At 41.2% G+C, this 18,922-nt stretch overlaps 1 protein-coding gene across 3 annotated transcripts in view; it reads left to right on the plus strand.

The window, feature by feature from the left end:
• The window catches only part of SEMA3E (semaphorin 3E), a 264,507-nt gene that overhangs the window by 210,812 nt on the left and 34,773 nt on the right, over positions 1-18,922 (plus strand). For all 3 annotated transcript variants that reach the window (XM_061582315.1, XM_061582316.1, XM_061582317.1), the window contains 5 exons: positions 6,037-6,156; positions 9,656-9,798; positions 13,334-13,448; positions 16,904-16,973; positions 18,135-18,279. In XM_061582315.1, coding sequence (XP_061438299.1) covers positions 6,037-6,156; positions 9,656-9,798; positions 13,334-13,448; positions 16,904-16,973; positions 18,135-18,279 — 593 coding nt within the window. The remainder of the gene's footprint in view (positions 1-6,036; positions 6,157-9,655; positions 9,799-13,333; positions 13,449-16,903; positions 16,974-18,134; positions 18,280-18,922) is intronic.

The raw sequence follows: 18,922 nt of genomic DNA on the forward strand, positions 1-18,922 counted from the left end.
TGTTTTTTTAAAAATCCTTTATATTAATCATGACCAACAGAAATTAATGGATGACAGAAGGGCAATCCCTGGTACTTCATTCCTTGGTGATTTTTCCAGTTCATTAATTGAAAATAAGGGGCACAATCCAACCAAAATGAAGCACTTCTTACAAATTTCGGTGGGAGGAACTGCTTAACTTTTCCATGGAAACAGACAAGACTTCAGGGTTGCAGTTCTGTGCATGCTTCCCTGGGAGTAAGCCCCATTCATTTTAGTGAGGTTTACTTCTGAATAGATAGGTATAGGATTGTACTGTAAAGTGCTTAATTTGGACTAGACTGCAGCTTTTGCCCCCCCTCCTTAAATCAGCTTTAAAATATACTTCTGTGTGTGTCATGTGACCTGGTGCTAAGGAGAGGCAGCAAGGAACAATTTAATTTCTGAATAAACTTAGAATAAGTTGTGAATTACAGTCAGGAAACAGAACAGGCCTTCAACCACAGACAATGCTACATAAAAATGTTAAATAGTTAGATAAATTCCATAAAGAATTTTTGAACCTAAGAATCCAAAGCAAATGAATTCTTCTGTCTGCTTTCAATAAAGCAAACCTCTACTTGGTAATAGATCTCATTGGCAGGTTGACAGAGACCACAGTAGTTCCTGAAAGGATAATTTTCTTCAGGCGCGTGGCTATTGATATGTAGTGCACAGTAGTGCCCCTATTCTCTGCATCTTTTCTAGTCCAGATTTATCCACTGCTGTGACTGAGATGTGACTCACCCCCATCATTTTATGCAGAAGTACCCAGGTCCACTCCCTGGCATTTGCAGTTAAAGGATCTCAAGCATAGTCTGCTTCTGTGTTGGAATTGCTTTTTAATACGATTTTAAACCCTTTTTTTTAACAACATGTTTTTCAACCTTTTTTTTAAAAAAAAGTCATATTTAAAGCTTTTTAGAAAAATGTTTTTAAAGTTTTTTAATGTATTTTAATGTCTGTTTTTATGATGTTTTAAAGTGTTTTTAGTGCTTTTGTTTGCCACCCTGGGCTCCTGCTGGGAGGAAGGGTGGAATATAAATCAAATGATAGATAGACAGACAGACAGACAGACAGACAGACAGATAGATAGATAGATAGATAGATAGATACATACATACATACATACATACATACATACATACATACATACATACATACATATCTTTGGGCCTATATGGGAAGCCCTATGATATGAAGCACAATGCTTTTGTTGCGAATTCCAGATTTTAATTGGTATGTTTTACAATGAAGGAATTTTAATTTTTAATTTTAATTTGTAATGTAACTTCCATTCTGAAATGGTGCACGTGCTATTTGTAATGCAATGGCCTATGGCTAAGCAATAAAGTTATAGATAGATAGATAGATAGATAGATAGATAGATAGATAGATAGATAGATAGATAGATAGATAGATAGATAGATAGATAGATAGATAGATAGATAGATAGATAGATAGATAGCAGGAGGAGGAAAGATCTGTGCCAGGCAATGGTGTGCCATGTACTGTTGCTGACAGAGCAGATAGTATACTAATGTGCCAGCACAAATAGCTCACAAATGGGTGGTTAACACAGATTGGGAGAACAGCATTGTGAACCAGATACAGCCCAGGGGTATCAACCAAGAGAAACTGTGCCTCTTATTTCTATGTATGTGCATATATACAGGCCATAAAACTCTCCGGTGCACCCCCCCACACACAGACTTTCTTGTTTCTGGCAGTATATAACAATGCAAAATCGATTAATTTGTATTTAGTCTTCAGTAGTGGGCCAACCATTGCTGTACGTTGGAGGAACAGATGACAGCACTTCTTAAGAGGCATAATAACATTCAAATGGTGTGCTTTGCATGTGTAGAATCAACATAAGTACCCTGAACAAGATGAAATTTCCTTATCCTCCAGGACATTTCCAGTATTTCTTACAGTTAATCTGGAAGAGAGTAAAAAATAAATGCAGAGAGCTTTTATCTTACACTGAGGCATGATTTACTTGGGTTTTATTCTGAGGTTTCTTATTCTGTGTCCTTTCCCCTTCAGTTTTCTTAGCTACATATTAAAAATAAAAATGCACACCCATATGTGCATTTTCCATATGTGCATTTTGCTAACTTGGAGATCTATACTAGAAGCTGTCTATTTATATTTATTTTAAATAAATCAGATATAGATCAATTTCCTTTTGGAAGGAAGGGTGGGATATATATTTAGTAATGTACATATATAAATGACATGCTTTATACGTATAGGAAGCCGCTTTATACCGAGTCAGAGCAGTGGTCCATTTCACTCACCTTTTCCCAATCTTTGGGTCCCCAGATGTTGCTCGAATACAATTCCCATCATTCCTGACCGTTGGCCATGCTGGCAGGAGGGAATGGGAATTGTAATCCAACCACATCTGGGGACTCAAAGGTTGGGAAAGGCTTATAGCTCATTGTTTACTATACTGTCTGGAAGTGGCTCTTCAGAGTTTCATACAAGGGGACATTCCGAGCCCTGCCTGGAGATTCAGGGACTGAAACAGATGCTGTACCACTGAGCTGTGGTGCTTTCCTCTACACGTATTTATTAACAAAGAACACCTACATATTCTCTAGTGTTGGATCTTGTGTTGGTTTAGTTTGCAGTTTTTGAATGATACCTATTTTTAGATGGTATGCCTGCTTTTATGACTGGGAGCCCTATTTTTATTTATATGTGTGTTTCATGTTCCACATTACTTTGAGTATAGTAAAGGGACTAAGAAATAATTAATATTTTAAACAACATAACTCGTCTATAACTGGAGGGGCACAAAGGGGAATTGGCTAAAATTGCCTCCCATCTCTTTAATTCATGTATCGAAAAGCCTTCCATGAATGGAACACATTGGATACAACCACAATATTTGTGTAACTGAAATATTGCGAATATTCTCCTTTTTCTTAAATGACAGCTCTTTGTAATGATCCAGTCAAATTTATGATTCCAATGGAAGAATAAAAGGCATACTTAAGCACCTTCCACTGAAATTGGTGGGGATTTTGAAGTACTTAACTTTAGCTTCATTGTGCCCCTTTCTTTTGACAAGATGTACGTAAAGCAAAGTTTTATCTGCATCTAGCAAGAGGATTTGATACTGAAGAGAGTCTGCAGGCTCTATGTCACATATAACCATAATCAATATGGCAGCCCCAGAGCATGTATGCGGCTGGGGCTTTAGGTTCTTTTCGACTGTGCAAAGTGACAATGCCTTTTATGAACGTTCACATTTCCCTTATCACACAACAGAGTGGGAGAGGACCCTGCTTGTACTGATTTCTGTAGAGCTCTTGGCTCCTGATCAACATGCACTTCCTCAGGAAAATTAAAGTTATCTCCTGAATTGAGACTTTAAAACTTAGCTGAAGAATTCATTTCATAAGTCATGCATAAACTTCATTCTCCCAATGATGTCTCTAATCTGATAAAGACTTTTAAAAGGGCGTGTGTGGAGATAATGCCCTTATACGAGTTGAAGTCCACAATGACCCGGTTCTCATGTAAGAGCAAACTTGCAGGCTCGTGGAGATCGCAACTTTGATTGCTCCTCCACCATTTGTTCTGCTGCTGCATTCCACTGAAGTAAGACATGGTTTGGCTTAGCATGCCATCCAAGCCTGTACTCTTGGTCTAACTCTCTCCAGACAAAGAATGAGCTGTTCCATAGTTTACAGCTCATGTTTGTCTGGGAGACAAATATTTGTGAATATCTGAAAATTCAGCGACTGCTGACAGTTACCTAAATGTGATTTATTGCATTCATTTATGCATATCTGAAAAGTGGGGAAAGGTGTTACTATTTTCAGGCATCACAAAATTAATCTGGGATTGTTTTTAAGGCTGTCAGAGGCTTTGCAACGTCATGCTGCTGTTGGGTGGGGGAAAAACCTTTTGAGAAGCAGACCAAATTGGCTGGCAGCCCGCCAGTCCTTGCCTTTGAAGCTCCTCTTGGCCACATTCATTCCACTATTATTCCACTTTAAACAGTCATGGCTTCCCCCAAAGAATCCTGGGAAGTGTAGTTTGTGAAGGGTGCTGAGAGGAGACTCCTATTCCCCTGACAGAGCTCCAGTGGCCAGAGTGGTTTAACAGTCAGCCCCTCTTCTGGGGATTGCAGCTCTGTGAGGGAAGAGATTCTCCTAGCAACTCTCAGCACCCTTTACTAACTATACTTCCCAGGATTCTTTGGGAGAAGCCAGGACTCTCTAAAGTGGAATAAGAGTGGAATAAATGCATGGTATGAATGGGACTTTGGTCACCCAGGGAGGCTGCCCAGAGCAAGAAACTCTTCCTGCCCGAATAGGGATGTGCTGGGAGCCTTTGAAGCTATAGATCATTTGATCTGTAAGCCATCCTGATGCATGTCTGCAAAGCTCTCACTTCTTATCCAGGAACAATGTCAGGAGGGAAGAGGAAAGAACGAGGGAGGGAAGAGAGATGCCCTGCCTAAGAAGTGACAGTTGGCCCTCCATTCTCTCCCTGCTCCTTGCCCCTCCCCTTTCTTCTGCACAAATGCACAGGCATTGTCTTTCCTTTGAGGGGGGTCATACTCTTTTGGCTGCACAAGCAACAATGCTCGCCCTGTGAAGTTGGCAGTGATCATTCAGATATTTGGAGACTGAAAATTTCGTGCCATCTGAAATACTTGAGGATTGCTTTTTCAAGTCTTGCTGTAATTTGCTTACTTTTAGTTTCACTTGCTAAGCGTTATTCAGCTTCAGTACCTCGAATCAAAGATCCATTCTCCATTAAGTAAAGGCAAAACTCCACAGGTTCTGGCTTGCCATAGCTGCTGTAACTTCTGCGGCATATTTAGGACTGTTATTTAAAATTACAGCATCATTAATTTCAAAAAAATTGGTTACACTGAAACAAAACCCACTATTTCTATGCAAACAGTAAGTAAAAATTGCAAATCCTTGAGAGAGAGAAAATAATGATAATAAATTTAAAACCCTGTCAGTGACAGTTAAATTGGTGAGATATATTTGTTTTGCTCATAGCTAAAAAGGATGAAAGTAAGTAGATTTTTGTAAGAGGGCAATAAAATATCCACACAGATTAATTTAGATGGACAAAGAGTTAATTTTTTTCCTTTGTGAAATGATGCCTTCCCATCCTTTTGTGGTATATGGGTGCCATCTTGTGGCAAATAAATGTAAGACACCTTGAGAGATTAAAAAAAAAATCCCCTTTTTAAAATACAAACATAACAAGGAAGAAAACACCTTCAAGCCACCAGTGTCTCCGAGTTCACTCCGGAGTGATATCTTGAACTAGTAATGTAGAACACAATTGAAAAACTAATTAATGAAGGGAAATAATAATCTCTGTATGCAGTCAGCATGGTGGGGATGAGGGAAATAATGGAAATGAAAGCACAGACTCATTGTACTCTCGTTACCTGTTTGTCTCATCTGAATACGTGTATTTGAGGAAAGCTACAAAAGGTTTTGTGTTAATAGAGATATACCAATGATAAAAGACTGAACACATTAACGGATTTAAGTGTAGCTTGATGCACTGAAACCCTGTGATGTCTCCATTCACATCCCTTGTAGAATGCCGAGCAAGTTTTAGGACCTGTTATTGTAAATTGTCTTAATATTTTAGGCCATGTTTATGTTTTCACTGGAATCAAGTGTAAAACAGTTTTTCTTCAACTGTAACACTTCTGGCTACAACCAAAACAACATCCCTGCACACAGAAAAATAGCATGCCAGGGAGAAATCTAAACATCCCTAACATGCTATTTTTCTAAATTCAAAGAGGGTCCCTACCTTCGGCAGGGATGTAGAGAAGCATGGAAGTATGCAGCTTTTCACCTCCAGCCTGAAGTGGTGCAGTCCAAGAAAAACTGTGTCCCTTTGATTCTGCTGCATGCATAAACTGGGCATGGCAGGAGTTGGCTGCGACATCAAGTGTGTTATGTTGTGTAAGCACAGCAGTCCTATATGCTTACCATTGATGCATCTCGCCTTCAGGTGGTGAGTTGTTTGCTGGCCTCTACAGTGACTACTGGGGGAGAGATGCTGCAATCTTCCGCACTATGGGCCGCACGGCACATATCCGAACTGAACCAGATGATGACCGCCTGCTGAAAGGTACAAGGGGTCCGTAAGAGATCTTCATAAATGATGATGATGACGACGATATTTTGCCCGGTTAGAGTAGATGTGCTGTGCAGTTAAAAAGGCTACTGCAACACACTGCGCTGGCCTTATCCTCCATGGAAAGCTCTCTCCAAATCATTGCTAATCCAACTAGTTCTCAGGCAAATAGTATTTTTGCTTGAGAGTCCGGATAGCTGCATGGGGAGTCCAGTTAGAAGTTGTGCATTTGGTCATTTAGGTTAGGATAGATGTTATCCATTTGGTCAATACCAATAGATCAAATCCTTTTCTAGTGTAGCTTCTTCCATAGAGAAAGGAGCATAGGAGAGCAGAAGACAAAAACTGAATATTCCATTGAGTTGATTTACACACACACTTGGCTAAGGAGGACTCAGCACAGGTAGAAAATGGACAGGTATACCCGACCCTCACAATTAGATAATGTATATTTGTAGACTTGATTCACATGATTGTTCCCCCACAAAAAGGGACGTGAAAGTCATACAGATTGTATATGGATACACTTAATGCCATACTTAATTTTTCTCATGTAGGCATAGGAGAAGACCTTTCCACACATCAGCTTTCCTACCATGCATACTAAGTCCCTAGCCAGCTGAGTGTGTGAACTGGCTCACTGTTTGACTCTCTTTGCCCTAGCTATTTTGAATGCACACTCTGGAAGATTCCGTTAGGTTGCTTAATTGTTGCCTAAGTTGCAAGCATTATGTACATTAGGGTACTGTATTCAGTAATAATGACAGTCAAAGGATTGTCCCCACGACTCCTGGATGAATAGAATTATCCAGATCCGTCCCAAGGGTAAATGTTAGCATTTGGTTTGTCATAGCAAAGTCACATGGTTCTGATTTAATAACAAAAGTAACAAAATGCTTTCAATCTCCACATCCCTGTATTAGCACAGCATCCTGCTTTCACTCCCAGTGCCAAATCAGTACAGCTCAATATTTTGTATACAGCCACAGATGGTTGTATCAACTCCATGCCAAGTTTTAGACTAATATAAATTAAAATAAATGAACCCCAGGGAGTAAAATTGGGAAAGGATCTTAGGTTTATGTGTGTGTGTGAGTGAGTGCACGCGTTCGTGCTTGCATGAAAAAATATATGTAAGTTGCAGCTACACAAATATTTTCAAAGCTGATATTCTCCATATGTTCAGAGAAGATTCACTCTCATGAAACAGTTTTGAAGTTTGTATTTTTGCCCCCTTGAGATCATGGTTGTTATTGCTTTCCAGTTGTATTCACGTTTACTGGCAATATCTTTTGCAAATGTATGTTTGTAGTTAAGGCTGTCTTCATGAGGACCCAGATACCTTCCAAATATTAGGGCAGCATATTGGATAGGAAACCTGCCCTATCTGTAACCCATTGTCTGTACCAAGGTGTGTTGTGAAGGTAGACCCACGAGGAAGGGGCCTCGCATCTTTTCTGAAGTGCACCAAGTGTTTCTGGTTCATTAATGAATTTGCAAGAAATTGAATTGGGGAGGGAGTGTCGGGTATTATTTTCAGAAAATAAATTAAGATTATTTTTAGAGATGATTTGAGGATTAGTGAATGGGTGTTATTGAAGGGGAATTTAATTGATTTGGACCAGGACATATTGGGAAATTAATTGGGGGTAAATGAATCGAAGAGGGACTGATTTGAGGTGATCGAAAATGGGGTGCAAAATAACTGAAGACTTTATCTGGGGTGATTTGGATGGGAAATTAGTTAGCCTGCCTTCTGCAGCATTTGAATTCTAAATTTATATATATTCATATATTTTTGTATATGTAAATGTTATGCAGACTTGTGTCTGTGGGTCCATGCCCTGAATCTTTTAAGTACCTAACAATGCCCTTGTTTGTGGCTGCATGTAAACAGGAAGGGAGAAGACGCACATGTACTCCAAACACACTTTCCCTCCAAAAAGCAGAAAGAATCGCATTGTGGACTCACCTGCTGACCACTTAAGGCCCACATAGCAATCTGTCATGAGCTGCACAATCAGAGCTAATGTGCCAGTATCCTGTGCATGATGTATGTGCCATATTATAACTGGTACACATCATTTGCACTCGTTCTCAAACTATTAACCTCCAGCAGCCCTTGCAAATTCATCACAGCAGTTGAAGGCACCATGAGTTTGGGCTTCCTTTGTGTTGCTGCATTGCCCTCTAACAGTTTGGCCAGTTTAAGTCTCCAGCCATGCTATCTCATTAACATAAACCACTCCCAGCCTTGGGAAATGGAAATGGACTGCCTTCAAGTCGATCCCGATTTACGGCTGCCCTATGAATAGGGTTTTCATGGTAAGCGGTATTCAGAGGGGGATTACCATTGCCTCCCTCTGAGGCTAGCGACCACCTCCCCAGCTGGCTAGGGCCTGCTCAGCTTGCCACAGCTGCACAAGCCAGCCCCTTCCTTGTCCGCAACTGCCAGCTGGGGAGCAACTGGGCTCCTTGGGACTATGCAGCTTGCCCACGGCTGCACAGGTGGCAGGGCACATAACCCCTGAGCCACTCACTGTGGGGTGATCTTTAGCTGGCCCTTGACACCCAGGAGACACAAGTGGGGATTTGAACTCACGGACTCTGGACTCCCAGCCAGGCTCTCCTCCCCACTTTGCTATACCAGCTATGAGGCTGGAGTTATTCAGTTCTAAGCGTACTGGTAACCCAAATCTGCCGTTGGCAAGCTGCAGTACCTGAGTAATTCTTCCCTGAATGGGAAGACTTCCTGTTCCTTACCCAATTGCTTCCCCCTCTAGATCCTGACTCTCTCCACCTAGTTCCTCATGGTACTCATGAAGAGACTAGAAACTAAGATACGCTGGTTTTCAGGGTTTCAAAAAGATCCTAAATCGATGACTAGGGATTTCTGTTCAGTTCGCATTTCAAGAGAAATCTATCAAATTCGCAATCTCTGAAACAAAATGAGAACCAATACACAGCCATCTCCAAAACTGGCACACATTTTCAGTTTGCAATGCAGTTTACCAAACAACGTTTACAAAATTGCATACGTTGGGGGGAATGTGCATAAAAATGAATATATGAGGGGAAATAAGTTTTAAAAACGCATTATATGAGGAGAAATTGCTTGCAAAAATGTGTGCATTAGTCAAAACTGCCTACAAAAATGTGTTTACTAGGAGAAATTTGCATTAAAATGCTGGAGAATTTTCATGAGGATTTTTTTTAAAAAAAATCCTGAATTGCTGCAGAAATGTGGAGAACTGAATTTAAGACTGGAAAAAAGAGAAACTAAGACAACCAAAATTGGCAGATCTCTCCATCCTTATGACCCACATGCTGTCTATACCCCAGTGCTCATGTCTCCCTTGGCCCATTCCATAATCTCCAGAATGAAACATGTGCTCCCTGATTGGACTCATACGTGTGTATGTGTGCATATATTTGCATGATTACCATTGGTTTCTTAAATAAAATTTATTCTCTTTTCCTTTTTCTTTTCAAGAACCAAAATTTGTTAGCTCTACTGTGATTCCTGACAATGAAGACCAGGAAGATAACAAGGTGTACTTTTTCTTTACTGAGAAAGCATTAGAGGCAGAGACAGGAGCTCATGCCATCTATTCCAGAGTCGGAAGAGTGTGTGCAGTAAGAAACCTTTTATGTTAACCCTTTTGCTTACAATACGCTCCTTTTTGTTCTGAAGTTTATATACTTTAGGTTTCAGAAAGGAAAAAATAAAATAAAAATCCAAGCCTGAATCCTGTTTATTCCAGGCTCCATATCAAAGAGCCACTCCATCTACTGACATGGTGGGCGATGGCTGTGACCACCCAACCAACTGTGGTTCTGGCAAAGCTCAGATATGAGTTATATCTGTAGAGCTCATTCTGTACTGAGTGGCATGAAATAAAACATGAAGAGAAGCATAAAAGGAATCTAGAGAAGCGGGTATGGAAAGAAAACAATTACTTGAGTGATGGGCTGCATGCAAAATTTTGGTCAGCTCTTTATCATGTGTGTGTGTGTGTTCCTAAATTTCACTCAGATACTCTTTTGGGGAGAAAATTAAATTACAAAATCTCAGAGCTAAATCTGCTTTGCTTGCTTTCGAGTTTTTTTTAGCCCAATCTTAATCATGTTTTCTCAGTCGAAAGCCAATGTATTTCAGTGGAACTTGCTGTTAAACAAATGTACTTAGGGTTGCTACTTTCCAGCCTCATGTTTACATGTTTACTCAAATGTAAGTGCCACTGAGATTAAATGATACTTCCTCCTAACTGAATGTCCATACGACTGCAGATGCATAGCTCAATCCTCAGAAGAAAGTTTGGTTAAACTTAGTGGGAGATATTTCTAGATAAGTAAGCTTACAAGCCACGAGTCTTATGAATGTTGCCCTTCTCATATGTGGATCCCTCTGCATTAGTTCATCTGTGACACTCCAGATGTTGTTGAACTCCATCAGTGCCAGCCAGAATAGCCAGTGATCAGGAAAGATGGGGATTGTAGTTCAGCAACTTCTAGGTGGTCACAGATTTTGCACTCCTGGTACCATGAATTCAGTGTGATTAATCTGAAGGGTACAAGAAAGCCAACGTGTTCACAGTGCTAGTCAGATTATGAGCTAATTAGCCCTACTCAGAGCTAGTTTATGGAAATTATCATGAAGACAGATGCACATTTTTTAATGAGAACGCACAGCAGGTCTCTTAGCTGTGAGTCAAGCTTGCTCCTGACTTCGTCATTTTATGACAGATGTATATAACTCTGGTTCATTTTGACCCTTCTCCCATTTACTTCTTTTAAAAAAAATGTAATCCATTTATAACCCACCTTTCCACAAAGCAAGTAAGATGCCTATCTTTAAATCATTTTAAAGTGCTATATGTAAGTTTATATGTCCAGATGAGCTGTTTATTTGCACAACATTTTGTGGTCCTGGAGATGTTGGAGTCCAACTCCCATTAATCCCTGCCAGCAAGGCCAGTGATCAAGGATAATGGGAGCTGTGGTCTAGCAACACCTGCGGGGGGTACATGTCCCCCCCTCTCTATTCTAGTGCAATTATCCTGCCTTTTTTTAACCATAAAAATTCAGTAAGATAAGTAATGGAAACTTGCAATAGAAAGTGTGGGATAAAAGCCACTAATTGGCAATGCCATATAACCTCAGCACAAGCACTTCAGGATGAATGTTCACAAAACAGACAATGTCATATAACCTCCACACACGTTTTGTGTGAACATATAATCATGAATGCTCAATAAATAACCAGTCTGGGAGCTCCCCTATTCATTTAGCACTCTATTAATGTTCAAAATAAAAATTAAAAAATTGCAAAACACTTGAAGGTTCTCGGAGATATCACAGGAGCTAGCAAATCAGCCTCATTCATAGCCAGCTTTCTATACAAAGTTGCAGAACTGGTCATTTGATAGCTCAGCCCTGGGGAGTGTGAGAGAGAAAGATGTTTCTTTGCATCCGTAGAAAAGAATGGCAATAGGTGAATGCAGTCATCTTATACAATATTTTTTAACTTTAATCTTACAGCACCCATCATGTGCTTCAGAATGAATTGCGTGAAGTAAGTTGAGTCTGAAATAAACAAATGTGAGGGTCATTATTTCTTAATCTCGCTGAACTAATGCTAAGAGTGATTAATAAAGCAAAGACATATTTGGCTTGTTGAGTTGCCAAAACTGAGTCATCGGAAAGGGATTAATAATATCCAGGCTGTTAAAACTTGTTAACAATTTTAATTTAAAACCCTTACCAAACTGCACCTTTTAATGAGAATTTTGATAGCTCTGCAGTTTAGATGCAATCTGGACTCTGCAATCGTAACGTAAGCTATATTGAAAGCAAAGGCAGCCATTGTGGGACGTAAGGGGGAAAAAACCCAAATCCATTATTGGGCAAGACTTTTATTGGGACCAATGAAAAAGTGATACATTGCTGAGCAAGTTGTCCAGTACTCTGGAACTCTTCATCAGGGTGGATGTTAAGCAAATCAAGGAAAGGAAGAAGAAGGCTGGATTGGAGTTAAAGTCACGAAGGTTGCATCCATCTTGTCTTAAGATGGAGTGCAGGAAGATATAGTGGCTTTTATTAGTTTGGGCACTCTTAGGTGCTGTGCAGGTTTCTGGTTACAGATAGAGATGCTAGGATGAAGAAACACACAATGGCAGCATTTGCACATCAGTTAAAACCAGGGATTGGGATCCTGTTGCTCTCCAGATGATGTTTGGACTGCAACTCCCATCAGCCCCAGCAATAGTCGGGGTGGTGGGACTTGAAGTCCAGCAACATCCAGACAGCCACAGGTTCACTATCTCCACTTGAAACCTTAGTTAAGCTTAACTATGGTTTAAAGGTGAATGCACAGCACACTGGAACACAGAGCAAAAATGATGTCCAGTTAACTCCTCCTCCAATGCTACTGCCACCACTAAGAGCTAAGCCATGGTTTGACATGACATTATTTCTGAACCCAGGATCATGGTTATTTCCCCCAAACAGGTTTTTCCTCAAGGAATTAAAAACTAACATCGACTTGAAAATACATATTGTATTGAAATGGTTGATTATCGGTACTCTGTAGTTCAGGACCATTTTATGCTTTGTTGTAATAGCTACATGAGTTATATTTTTCAGGCACATTCTTCATGCCTCACTGTAACATATATGCTAGATTATCATGTTTGCAAGTTCTTCAATTTTAAAAGTGTTAATGGCAGCCACACCCTCATCTTTTTCAGATCAGGATGTTTACTGGGGAGATGAAAATCATCCTATTTGCTCCGTGGATAAAACCTGTTACTCATTTGATAACAATGGGCTTGATCCAGACTTAGAGTAGATCCATTAAAATCAAAAAGACTTAAATTGGTCATGCCTAACTTAGGCCTTACTGACTTCATCGGGTATAGATCAAACACCATATGTTTTGGCTAGTGGGGCAAGTAACAGCTTTGGGAGGGAGGCAATTTTATTCAGGGTGGTTGCACATTGGAAGCATCTCCTCCTTCCAGAACCATGGCCATGATCCAAATTTTACCCTCCAGTAGCTATCATTAACACTTTAAAACAATGCAAGAGGCCCTGTTCATGGATCTCCTGCAACACAACATGTCTAAGTTGGCCTTGAGTTTATGTTCCCTTCTTATTCAATCATCTCCAGAATGATATGGGTGGACAACGGATGCTGGTGAATAAATGGACCACTTTCCTCAAAACCAGATTGATCTGCTCTGTGCCAGGAATGAATGGAATTGACACACATTTTGATGAACTAGGTGAGTTTCATGCTTCTGAATAGGTTGAAGACACAGCCCATTGTAACCTCATGCTGGATTGTGGCTATATCTCACAGCTATGAATAAGTGCTCAGGTAAACTAAGGTTATGGTAGGTCACGATGAACTTGTTTGGACAACATGATAAAACAGAGTTTATTTGGTGGGGAGGGGGAAAGCTGAAACTAGCTTTGGGCTTGATAATCCCTGCCAACCTCTCTTCCTCTGGCACAGCTATAAGGAAATCAGATTCTTTTGCTTCCATTTTTTCTTAACTACAGCTTGTTGTTTCATCCAAACCCAATGAACTGTGGTTAATCATAACTGTAGTTTGTTTAAAACAAGCCAACTTCAAACCTTGGATTATGAAGCTAGTTGGCTACAACAAAACAGTTAAGATTCACTAATGGGCAAAAAACCTTGCAGTTTAAGAATGTACCTATAGTCCACAGATATTTCTATCAAACTTTAAAAAGCAGGGAAATTGGGCAGCTATAGTGAATGCACCAGGGGAGCAGGAGACCTGACCTCCTCTCTGAGATATTGTACTGCCCTACAAATTGGTCAAAATGCAAACACCAGAGGCACATGTTACCAAATCCTTCCAAGCTACACAGCAAGTGGATTGGACTGTGAAAGACAAACCCAAATGGTGTTTGCATTTTGACCAATTTGTAGGGCAGTCCAATATCTCAGAGAGGAGGTCAGGTGTCCTGCTCCCCTGGTGCATTCACTATAGCTGCCCAATTTCCCTGCTTTTTAAAGTTTGGTAGAAATATCTGTGGGCTATAAGTATGTTCTTAAACTGCAAGGTTTTTTGCCTATTAGTGAATTTGTCTGCTTTTTAATCTGGGAGGTAAGAAATGGGATCCTGTGCAAGTTTGCTGAGAATGGATTGATCATTTGCATGCTTATTGAGTTCAGTAGGATTTACTCCCCTGCAATCATGCTTAGGATAGGTGAAACTTACCGCAGGGGATGGGGAGGGGAGGAGGAGGAAGAGGAGGAGGGAGGGGAGGAAAGGCAGAGGGGAGGACTGGGATGGGAGCAGGCAGGAGGGGAAGGGGAGGAGAAGGACAGGTTTGATCATTTGCATGTTTATTGCGTTCAGTGCGATTTACTCCCGTGCAATCATGCTTTGGATAGGTAAAACTGACCGGAGGAGAGGGAGGGCTGGAGTGGCCAGGGGAGGAGGAAGAAGGAAGAGGGGGAGGAGGAAGGGAGAAGAGAGGGGAAGGAGGGGAAAAGCAGGTCTGATCCTTTGCATGCTTATTGAGTTCAATGGGATTTACTCTTATGCAATCATGGTTAGGATAGGAAAAACTGACCATGGGGAAGGAGGAGGGGGGAGGGGAAGGAGCATATTGGAGGGGGGCAAAGGAAGGGGGAGGGGAGGGCAGGTTTGATCATTTGCATGCTTATAGAGTTTAATGGTATTTACGTCCGTGCAATCATGCTTAAGATAGGTAAAACTGACCATGGGGAGGAGGAGGGGAAGGGGAGGAAGGGGAAGGAGGGGATTGGAAGGGGATGGGGAGGGAGGAGCAAAGGATAGGGGAGGGAAGGGGCAAGAGGGAGGGGATAGGAAGGAGAAGGGACGGTTGGTTTGATCTAGGGTTGCCAGGCTCAGGGCCTGAGAATGATTCTGTATCTTTAAGAGAAGAGAAAATTCAGCCAAGTAGAGGTTTTCTTGCAACACTGTAATGGGAGAAACCACAAGGTGAAATTCTCCCTTCCCCCTGCACAACTTTTAAAGATACAGAAGACCTCTTGGAGGCTGGGCCTGGCAACTCTAGTTTGATCATTTGCATACTTTTTGAGTTCAGTGGGATTTATTTCTGTGCAATCATGTTTGAAAATGGAAATGTACTGCCTTCAAGTCGACCAAACTTATGGCGACCATTTGAATAGGGTTTTCATGGTAAATGGTATTCAGAGGTGGTTTTACCATTGCCTTCCTCTGAGGCTGAGAGGCAGTGACTGGCCCAGGGCCACCCAGTGAGCTTCATGGCTGTGTGGGGATTCGAACCCTGGTCTCCAGGTCCTAGTCCAACACTGACCCAGGGGAGGGGGAGGGGATTGGGTGGGTAAACACTGGGCAGAGGGGAAAACTCTTTCCTTTCCAAAAGGAAAACATTGTGAACAGTATCATTGCTTTTTAGTGTATCCCTCACTTTTTTGTTCTACAGCAGGCACATGTAGCCTCCCACCCAAATTTAAACCAAAGCTGTCCCTGGCCACATCCACACCAGACCTTTATTTCACTTTAGACAGTCCTGGCTTCTCCCAAAGAATCCTGGGAAGTGTAGTTAGTGAAGGGTGCTGAGAGTTGCTAGGAGATGCCCTGTTCCCCTCATAGACCTTCAATCAGAGTGGCTGACTGTTAACCATTCTCTCAGTGGAATAGGAGTCTCCTCTCAGCACTCTTCACAAACTACACTTCCCAGGATTCTTTGAGGGAAGCCATGACTGTCTTAAGTGAAATCAAGTCTGGTGTGGGTGTGGCCCCCTGATTAGCCAAGCCCGGCAGCTGTGAGGCTTTTAGAACACTGACAGTTGGTTCTTACTGAGCATGCCCTGCGTTATCATAGGGTTCCAGCCAAAAGTTCTTAAATTAATTGAATATCAGTCAGGCATTTTTTTAACTTTTAAACTGCAGAATGTGAAGGTCAGAGTATGGGGCAAGGTCAGTAATAGGATTACAGGTACTCTGTGAACGTGGCTGATTTTTAATGAATTTCAACAAATTCTGAGAACTCTGACAGAAAAAAGTCCAAAAGGGCTCTGTGGTTTTTCCTCTCTTTTTAGGCTTTGAACTCTCTTTTCTCTCTGACTGTTTTGTGTATCGCCATGAAAATTGAGAGGGTTGTTAAGGAAGCGTTTCTGAGTTCAGGAGTATAAGCTTTCTAAGGTTTTGTTTTGAAATGAGATTATGGGAAGCACCGGAATAGCATGGGGGTATTTTCAATTTAACATTGCGGAATGTGAAAAATCCACGCTGGCTATCGTATACAGCCAAACTCGTGGCTGATAATTAACCAAAGTTTAAGGTTCAGATGTAATCAGAGCTTGGAAAAGTTACTTTTTTGAACTACAACTCCCATCAGCCCCAGCCAGCATGACCACTGGATTGGGCTGATGGGAGTTGTAGTTCAAAAAAGTAACTTTTCCAAGCTCTGGATGTAATGCTAAACTGTGAACAATTAAAAATGGAATCTTCTGATGTCCTCGCAGCCAGAAGAGGGGAGGGGAGTGTGTATGAGCCCAAGGCTTGCTGCTGTTTGTTGTTATCACAATCAACCATAATGGCCAAACTGGCCCTCTGTGTCATTACTGAACCTACAGAGTTAGGAATATGAAACTATTTCCTTACTGAGTAGTATAAGCAGCACTAAAGCAACTTTTTCCAGAAATGGTTTATCAACAATTAAACACCATAATGCTTCCACTTTGCAGAGGACGTCTTTTTACTCCGGACTCGGGATAACAAAAACCCAGTGATATTTGGACTTTTCAACACTACAAGGTAAGCAATCATGATATTCCTGCCCTCAGTGAAAGGCCAACATTTTTTAAGGAACCTATTTTGTGGTAGATCTGAAAACACCATTAACCCTATTAGCAAATCAAGAGACCTGGTTGGATAACGTTTCAGGAGAGTCCGTCAACATAGTAACCAGGACTGAGCCTTGGGCATAGAAGGAAATCTCTTCATTTTTGTAGGGCTATATCCAACATTCTTTGTTCACTAGCTGTCCCACTAGTGGACAGAGGTGTTTTAATGTTGCACAACAGAGGAATCCAATACAACAGCTGTCCTAACGAAACCCTTTGCACAACAGATTGCACAATTTATTCTGCAATAAAGTTACCAGCAACCTACTTATTCATTCTATTGTGCAACAACATTCCGCTGGCTCAAACCATTTCTCCATTGGAACAAGTATACCACTCAGTAACTAACTTAGCACAACATTGGATACAACATTTCATCTATTTATAGACCACCCTTATCAATTGATCACAGGTCAATTCGCAATATATCAATAAAAAAAATGCTACCAATACAATTAATTGTTAATACTAAAATATAATACATTTTAACACCCCCCCTTTTAAAATTCTTAATACCAACACAACAGCAGACCAAATAAATATTAATACCCCGACCAAAGTGTCAGAGTATCTCAAAAGCCTGGATAAATAAGTGTGTCTCAAGCTGGCAATGGAAACTCAGCACTGATTGATTGAATGATTGATGCACCTGCAAGGGTAGGGAGTTCCTCAACTGGGGCTGCTCCACAGAGAAGGGTGTATCACCGCACAACAGGCAACACTCATTGGTGAGACCCCTGCAGATCTTAACATCTAGGCTGGCAGATATTGAAAGAGGCACTCCTTCAAGTATTTGGGCCCCACATTGTTAAGGGCTTGACATCAACATCTTGAATTGGGCCTGATAGTGTATCAGCAGCCAGAATTGGAGAGTTTGTGCAATATGATTCCAAGTGGGTACACGTTGCACAGCACTCTGGTGGCAGAATTCTGTACCAGTGGCAGCTTCCAGACCATCTTTAAAGGAAGTCCTATGTAGAGTGCATTACAGTAATTTAAACATGAGGTTAACAGAGGTTACAGTAATTTAAACATGAGGTTACCAGAGTCTTTCTTTATTTTTATTTTGCAGCAACATATTCCGAGGATATGCTATATGTGTTTATCACATGGCTAGTATCCGGGCAGCTTTCAATGGACCGTATGCTCATAAAGAAGGACCCGAATACCACTGGTCTGTGTATGAAGGAAAAGTACCATACCCAAGGCCTGGATCAGTAAGTGCAAGAGATTCCCACCCACCCCCAAAATGTCATAAAACAGAGCACTAATAAAATAAAATAAAATTAAAATAAAAGCAGGCAAATCCTGCTGATGAGAAATGGGTCATCAGGGGCAACTGGCAGGTTTAATGCCCACCACCATAGCTCTGAGTTACACCCTTTGCTTTCCCCCATATAAACAAATGGCTGTCATTCATTGCATTTGGGACATACTTGTGGAGGGGGGCAAACTTGATCCCTATCAGTGGAGCCTCCACCAACAGAGATCCTATGTAAGGTACCCGGGCTGTTGACACGATCGCTCCTGCGTGCCCCCTTCGATGTAGAGCTCATACAGCTCCGTGGTACACCCCGGAGCTGAGAGTGATGAAACAAGAGAGGAGGAGGCTTGAGTGCAGATGGAGGCAAACTCCTGACGGATGCAATTATGCCTTGGTAAGTGCCTCCACTAAGTTGTATGTAGAAGCGGTAAGGGCAGCAAAAAAGTGTTATTTTGCTGCCACTATTAGATCATCTTTATGCCGCCCAGCGGAGCTTTTTAAGATAGTACGAGGGCTTTTACACTCTGGCCCTCAGGATATCACAGAGTCATCTGAAGCCCGCAGCAATGACTTTGTGGGGCACTTCCAAAATAAAA

Source organism: Rhineura floridana, chromosome 8, assembly GCF_030035675.1.
Source record: "Rhineura floridana isolate rRhiFlo1 chromosome 8, rRhiFlo1.hap2, whole genome shotgun sequence".
Taxonomy (NCBI): Eukaryota; Metazoa; Chordata; class Lepidosauria; order Squamata; family Rhineuridae; genus Rhineura; species Rhineura floridana.